General features: G+C 35.3%; 1 protein-coding gene across 1 annotated transcript; it reads left to right on the top strand.

Annotated features, from left to right (window-relative positions):
- The first annotated feature begins 1,799 nt into the window (after nt 1–1,799).
- LOC133819094 (pyruvate kinase isozyme A, chloroplastic) lies at nt 1,800–6,846 on the top strand. Its single transcript, XM_062252257.1, has 6 exons — nt 1,800–2,511; nt 3,452–3,542; nt 3,659–3,852; nt 4,601–4,722; nt 4,971–5,449; nt 6,245–6,846. The coding sequence occupies exons 1-6, from the start codon at nt 1,894–1,896 to the stop codon at nt 6,544–6,546; spliced, it is 1,806 nt and encodes a 601-aa protein (XP_062108241.1). The 5' UTR covers nt 1,800–1,893; the 3' UTR covers nt 6,547–6,846.
- Nucleotides 6,847–8,056: the final 1,210 nt, after the last annotated feature.

Genomic DNA, 8,056 nt, shown 5'->3' with positions numbered 1-8,056 from the left:
TACAGTTCAGTAGTATTAACTAATTTAATGCTACATTATCTTATGCATTGTCCATATTTTGACTCATGCAATATTATTGTTTCTTATTTACAATGGTATATATATATGACACTGCAAGTCTCACTAGTACTAAACAAGATTTATTTATTATGGCTGAATTTAATCCACCCGTGACGACAACAACGAGCAACTCAACTTAATAAGTAGCATGTTAAGCTAGTAGAGTCGTGAGGAGTTTCTGAGGTGTTTCTATAGTGGCGCCCGACGTGTTCAACGGCAGTGGGCAGCTGAACAAGCCCGATGAGAAGGAGAAATTATGCCAGGCTGCTATACTTAGGATACCGACGTTTGAGCGTATGAGGAAATGTGTGACGAAGCAGATTCTTGAGAACGGAAGGATCATTCGTAATGAAATTGATTTCACTAAGCTTGGATGTTTGGAGAAGAAGCAAATTGAGGGGACTTATTTTTAAATAAAAAATAAAAAAAACTTTTTAATTTATTGGCCTTCATATTATTCATTAGATTCTATCAACTATTGTAGCTTCAAGCATGGAAAATTGAAGTAATATACGTGGAGAAGAGAAACTCAATGAACCAAACATGTTGGGAGAAAGAGAAAACAAAAATTGGCACGGTGGAAGAGAGGGAAGAAAGTGAGACAGAGATTTTAATGTATAAATCGTATTAATAAAAAAAAAAATTAGATTAACGTGAAATTGAAAAAGCAACACATATAAAAATGAAACAAAATAAAATAGTACTTAAAAATGAAAAGAAAGTGGAAATTACCATATTTGATATTTGGGGAAATTTCCCTTTATTTAATTATACTCCTTATAAAATTGTTATTTTTTTTCTAAATTTAAAATAAAAACTAAATATAAAATACTTTAAAATAATTTGAATATTAAATAATTATTTACGTAAAATTTAAAATAAAAAAATGAACATACAATTTAAAAAAAAAACTTTTAAAAAATGGTTTAGAAAATGTTTTAACAAAAAATAGTTAAATTAAAACAACAAAATCAAAATCACAAAACTACAGTTAGAAAATAACACAACTTAATTATGCAAAATATTATGGCATATTTTATAAATTATATATTTATACGGAAAATAAAAAATTATATATTTAAAAAACTGAAAAAGGAGTCATAGAAACATTAATAAAGGGAAGGTCCCATATAAATAATTAAGTGACATAAAAAAAATCATACATAATATAATTTCTACTTTTTAAAATTCAATATGTTGTTGGATTGATTTAGCTTAACAATAACTAAATTGAAGAGAGGAAAGTGTTATTTTTTCCTAAAATTATTCATTAAAGAGCCTCAAACTTAGGTGGCCTTAAATTGCCATGCACATGATTAGAGAGTATTTAATAATAATAATACTATGATTGCAGAGGCCGTAAATAGAAAGCTAATATTCCTTCCACTTTAGGTAAACAGTTAAATACCAAATATTATAGCGCATTAAAACCCCCAAAATCATTCCGAAAGCAAAAGATTCTTTAACCTAAAACATAAACGTGAAATAATGTTTGGAAATATCGTAGTCCGTGAACCACCATATAATGCAAGGTGGTTTCATCCGGACCATCCACGTGTATAAAAAACACAGATCTAATCAGAGCCATACCCCACCGAACAGTCTTAGCCCAATCAAATGTTGCCACGTAACAGGTCCCTGAACCCAATTAGCCGTTGTGTACCCTCTGCTGACCCGGCGGCGACATCTTCAATGTTCGAATAAATATATAAGAAAAATAATGACAGTGTTTCTCTCTCCTTGTTATCTCCGCCCAATATCTCCCTTCTCTCTCTCCTATTAAAAGCTCAGCTTGGGCTCCTTGGCCATTTTATACAAATTCTCCGGCCCCTCATGGCTCAATCTCTGCAACTCTTCACCGCCTGTAACCGGTCACCTAACCCTGCCTTACCCAAACGGGCCACCTACTCCGACGCTAAACAATTTCTTCCGGCCACCTCCAACCGCCGGTTCCCGGTCACTGTTTTCCCCAAGCTAACTGTCAAGGCTTCTTCTTCTTCATCTTCAGATCTCGACTCTTCTTCGCCTGTTCTGGTCAATGACAATGGCGCTGGAGGAGTTTTGTCTGGTGCGACGGTGCAGGTGGCGTACGCTGCTGTGACGAAGCTGGCGGCGGCGACTGTATCGGATTCGAGCTCGATTGAGGTTGATTCTGTGACGGAGGCTGAGTTGAAGGAGAATGGGTTCAGGAGTACGAGGCGGACCAAGTTGATTTGCACCATCGGTCCCAACACGAGTGGGTTCGATGAGCTCGAGGCTTTGGCGGTCGGTGGCATGAATGTGGCCAGGATCAACATGTGCCACGGCACGCATCAGTGGCACCGGAACGTGATCAAACGTGTAAGGAGGCTTAATGAGGAGAAGGGTTACGCCGTCGCTATTATGATGGATACTGAAGGGAGTGAAATTCACATGGGAGATCTTGGTGGAGCGCCTTCGGCCAAAGCTGAGGTAAAAAACTTTGTATATTTAGTGATGATTTCAGGTCTAAATAGTGAATTGTTTAAAATTGTCTGCTTTTTTGGCAATGCCGAATATATATACATATATGCTCATAATCTTCATCATAGATTTTAAATTATTTTTTTTTATTATATACATGTTTGTTAAATCTGTAATTGGAAAGTAGACAAGAGAAATACTTTGAATTTTCGCTCATTCATGTGTTTACTTGCTTAATTATGAGCTATTAAGAAAAATACTAATATAACCAGTGCTTCAGTTGTTAGAGTGAGACTGAGAAAGAAAAATAGTCTTTCATAATTTGTCTTATTCAAAATCATTCTTTTCAAAAATCCAGGAAAAACCTTTCCCATTATTTTTTTTTTTTTATAAAGGATTAGTAAAACTTCTCCCTTTTTCTTTGCTTAGCCCACAAAAGTATACCCTGTAACTATTATTGAAATTGGTACTAATTCTGAATGAACAAGACACACACTCCCAATCTCTTTGACAATTACCAGCCCCAGCATCCTCAGTAACTTTCCTCAAGGTGATCGGTTCAGTAATGTTGTGGTGTGTTTGTTTCAGTTTCTTGTTGTGTTCGTGCCATTCCTGTCTTGTTCTGTATCGCTTAGTTTTCTGGTCTAGATTGGTAGTTTTGCTACAGTTGTTGACGTCGTTTTCTTTTTTAGCTGGTGCTGTAAACCAGTGAGTGTTTGTTTGCGTTATTAGAATGGCCGCTGAGCCTGTTCCTGTTCCTGTACTGTGTTTTTCCTTTTCAATGAATTTTAGTCCCGTCTTTGATGGGGCTAATTCCAGAAAAAAAAAAGTTCTGATTGAGTGATTAGAAGTTGATGTAGAGTAACATTTCTTGTATTATCCCCTTTCTCTCTTCAGCTGAAAGAGTTTCCTTTTAGCTTTATTTGTGATCGTTACTCTTTGTACGCAGGATGGTGAAATCTGGACCTTTAGTGTTAGAACTTATGATTCAGGTCAACCGGAGCGCACCATCAATGTCAACTATGATGGTTTTGCTGAAGGTTATTATGCCTAAATTCTTTTGTACTTTTTGAAAATTGTGTCCATAATTGTGTTGTGTCGTAGAAAGAACTAATGTCAAGTGTCTTGTCTTGTTATGTCATATGCGATGGTGCAGATGTGAAAGTGGGTGATGAACTTGTTGTGGATGGCGGTATGGTGAGGTTTGAAGTGATTGAGAAAATTGGTCCAGATGTTAAGTGCAAATGTACTGATCCCGGACTATTGCTGCCTCGGGCTAATTTGACTTTCTGGAGGGATGGAAGTGTGGTACGGGAACGCAATGCAATGCTTCCCACAATTTCTTCTAAGGTTAGTGCATTTTTTCTTAGTTTCTCTATAAAATTTACATTTTCAGCTAAATTGAAAGTTATTATTTGGACACCAGGAGCAATGCAAAATATATCCTAGGTATGCCCTGTATGAATTATGTCAAATTGACAATTATAATGGCTTTTAACGCCTTTTTCTCCTCAAATGTCAATTATCATTACTCGTTGAACATGACAAGTGTCAAGCACAAAAAAACACTCGCTGGCGGCTAGTTTATAAGTTGAATTTTAATAACAATTTTTGAAAATGATTTTCTTGAGATATTATTATTAGATTGCATGAAGATTGAAAGCCTAATTGTTGTGAAGTTCATGATTTTACTGTAGTACTTGCATAGCTTCTACTTTACAGGTTCTGAGCTTAACTCGCAATAGATTGATCTTCATCCTCTGCCGTGGGTTGCAATTATTTAAGTGAAAAAGATTAAACTGTAAATTACTGCATTGTTCTACATTTAGATCGGTTGCAATTATTTTACTACTCGAATAAGGTTGAAACTGTAAACCACTGCATTGTTCTACATTTAGACCTCAATATATGAATGTTGTGTAAGCAATGCAGATTGCTTTTACCCTTTAAATGGTAAAAAGTTATCTGTGATTTTCCTTTTTGTGGACCAGTGCAGATAAGTGTATGTATGTATATATATTTTATATATATTACCCAGTGTTTTGTTGATCTTGTAATTGTGTCCTTTAATCTGACACTGAATTTTTCATTTATTTAGGATTGGCTGGACATTGATTTTGGGATTGCAGAAGGTGTTGATTTTATTGCCATATCATTTGTCAAATCTGCTGATGTGATCACCCATCTTAAAAGCTACCTTGCTGCAAGATCTCGTGATAGGTAATTTTCTCTCCTAACCAGCCACAAAAGAATAAAAATGTCAAACCCCTCCCGGGATGCTCCCCTCTTCTGAATCCTGTCTGGCAAATCACTATATGCCTCATGTATCTAAGTTTCATTTATTAACTTCTTGTCTTGTGCTTCTTTCCACATGTACACGTGCATATGTTCTCTTTGTTTCTTCATTGTTTCCATCATGATACATAATCTTTGAAAAGTAATGGGGTTATTATGATATTTTGATACAGTGACATTGCTGTCGTTGCAAAAATAGAGAGTATTGACTCATTGAAGAACTTGGAAGAAATCATTCTAGCATCAGATGGAGCTATGGTAGCAAGGGGAGATCTTGGCGCTCAGATACCATTGGAACAGGTTCCCTCAGTGCAGCAAAAAATTGTGCAACTTTGCAGGCAGCTAAATAAACCTGTCATTGTGGCATCTCAGTTACTTGAATCTATGATTGAATACCCTACACCCACTAGAGCTGAAGTGGCTGATGTTTCTGAAGCAGTTAGACAGCGAGCAGATGCTCTGATGCTCTCTGGTGAGTCAGCCATGGGCCAGTACCCAATGAAGGCATTGACTGTTCTCAGAAGTGTTAGCGTGAGAATTGAGAAGTGGTGGAGGGAAGAGAAACGCTATGATCCTATGGAACTCCCAGACATTGGCTCTTCATATTCTGACAATATATCAGAGGAGATTTGCAGTTCTGCTGCCAAGATGGGTAAGTACTTATCAGTGATATCTTCTCGTAGCCTTGTTACTTCTAGTTCAAGTGCTATCTATTATTTACTTTTTTTATTATGTTCTATGCTTCTTCCTATAAGAGATCATTCAATTTACATTATAGTAATATAGTTTGCTTCGAGAGTCTTATGAAGTGGGTACAATACATGATGTTTAGCCTTGCATTCTAAAAAATACAATATATGTCCCTAGATTTTCTTAAAACAAATTAGTTTCCTTTGTACAGTTTATATTGGCTTTTGGAAATACAGAATATCCCATCAGAGGATACTGTTTATCTATTTTGCAAGATTCAGTGGATGTGTGTTTGTGTTTTCTGAAAACAGGGTAAAGCGTTGCATGAAATTAAACATCAGAAAATTTTCTTGTGAAAAATTTCTTCGTGCTTCTATAACGGACTTTATGGAATAGCTAACACCAATTAGAAAGTTTTAATGTCACTAAAAGAAAGACCATCACTTTCTACTAAATGGTTTATTTTCTGGTTGTGTTAGTAAGTTCTTAACTGGTAAGTTGTCTACTTGTCATTTTGCATATTGTTCTCTCTTTACTTATTTATTGGAACTATATGCATGTGCGGATGTGCTTATTTTAAGCAGGAGACGTGTACGGTTGATTTCATATCAAATAGATTTTCTGGCTTTACTCATGGCTAGCACCTATTACTATTTAGTGAATATGCTATCACTTATTTCGTAAGCTTATTTTATTGCATATAATTATTGGGTTGTGAATGTAATCTTATCTTGATCTGATTTGTATGATTTGGCAGCTAATAATTTAGGGGTGGATGCTCTTTTCGTCTACACAAAGACAGGGCACATGGCATCCCTCCTGTCACGTTGCCGACCTGATTGCCCGATATTCGCTTTCACTTCCACAACATCTGTACGCAGGCGTCTGAATCTGCAATGGGGTCTCATACCCTTTCGCCTGAGCTTCTCTGACGACATGGAAAGTAATCTGAACAAGACCTTCTCCTTGCTCAAGGCCCGGAATTTGATCAAATCCGGTGACCTTGTAATAGCTGTCTCGGACATGTTGCAGTCCATTCAGGTTATGTATGTACCTTAAGAGCTATCAAATCTGCTTTAATCCAAATCTATTGGTTTGAACAGTTTGGTATATGGTGGATTACATTCGTGCTTCAATTATTTCGATTACATGTCAACATCCATGGTGGATATTCTGGTGTGTCATGAAATCGATCACTGTGATGCCCCATTACATGTTTTGACATCTCGCTAGGCAAATAATGCACTATTTTATTCTATTTTGCAGTTAGTTAAAACAGTTTAGTTTTGTGTATTCTATTGTAATATGATTTGAATTTAAACTTTCTTTATATGAAAAATGGTTTGGAAGTTCGACCAATTCTATACTTAACAAAATTGGAGTCATATTCAACTATGATCTCCATTTTTTTTTATGTAGTCCAAACTCCTAAGCTGAGCTCCCCCAAAAGGTTTTTTGCTTTGTTTTCAAGGAAGGAATAGTATAATCCTATGCCAAATGCATGTAAGTTGATTTAAAAAATACACCTTATTTGCAATTTTTTATCCCATATATAGTTCATGTGTGTACCACCATTCATATAAGATCACACTTGTAATCTTTTTTTAAGGGGTCCAATTAACTTCGGTAGCCCTTTGTTGAAGTGAGAATCGTTCTCATTTAAAGATATTTAAATGGTAATTTGTATTGCTATTATTATTATAGATTAGATGAAGTAATTGAGTATGAGGAGAAATATTCCTTTGGAGTTGAGTGTACGTTTATGACTGAATCCACTTCTTTCCAACCAAAAGAAAAGGCCCAACAAGGTTCGGTTCCTTGTAAGCAAATATATTTATTGTTCCTTCTTAGACGACCTGAAATTGAAAAAGCTGCCCAATCCAAAAATGATTGGATTGAGTACTTTTAAACTTGCCATTAACATGTACCATATAGTTGTTTTTTTTAAAAGAAAAAGTTATGTATTCCGACTGGATCTATATGGGTATTTCGAAAGATGATAATAAGATTATCTTTTCATATTGCAAATCTCTCTTAAAGTTAACACTGCTAGTGTGTCTCGCTTATGTACACTAATTTGGTTGGAATTCTACCTTTGTGGCTTAAAGTATTTCTACTTTTGTGGTTAGAGTAATTGATGAATAGACCTTTTTTGAATATTACATTGCAAAATAGCCTTCAAATAGGGTGTTGAAATGTGTTTAAAAGACGATTTATAAATAATTATCAAAAAGAACTTATTGTACAAAATAACTAAAAAAAAAAATCATTTTGCCAAACACCTCTAAAGTAATATCACTTAGAAGACGAAGCAAGTTTGGCATTATTTTCATCAATTCTCTCAAGTAGATTTCAGGTGTCTCAAATATACAAGGAGGAGGATCCTATAGCAAATGATCTTACTTCTCATGTCTCTTTTCTAAAATTCTAAGAGTTAGTGATTAATGTGGTAGACTTCATCTCTCCTTTTATAAAAAATGATTTCGTAAGATTTCTCAATTAGTATTTTTGTTCAAATCTATTTGTTGTTCGGGACTGTGTGCCTCTTATTTTCGGGTATGCTTGTGTT

The sequence above is a fragment of the Humulus lupulus genome, chromosome 2 (assembly GCF_963169125.1).
Source record: "Humulus lupulus chromosome 2, drHumLupu1.1, whole genome shotgun sequence".
Taxonomy (NCBI): domain Eukaryota; kingdom Viridiplantae; phylum Streptophyta; class Magnoliopsida; order Rosales; family Cannabaceae; genus Humulus; species Humulus lupulus.
This window is presented reverse-complemented; position numbering and strand designations above follow the sequence as displayed.

Coding starts and splice junctions, on each gene's coding strand:
- LOC133819094 (XM_062252257.1), top strand. CDS start 1,894: ATGGCTCAATCTCTGCAACTCTTCACCGCCTGTAACCGGTCACCTAAC. Junction 3,543..3,658: donor CTATGATGGTTTTGCTGAAG/GTTATTATGCCT, acceptor GCGATGGTGCAG/ATGTGAAAGTGGGTGATGAA. Junction 4,723..4,970: donor GCTGCAAGATCTCGTGATAG/GTAATTTTCTCT, acceptor ATTTTGATACAG/TGACATTGCTGTCGTTGCAA.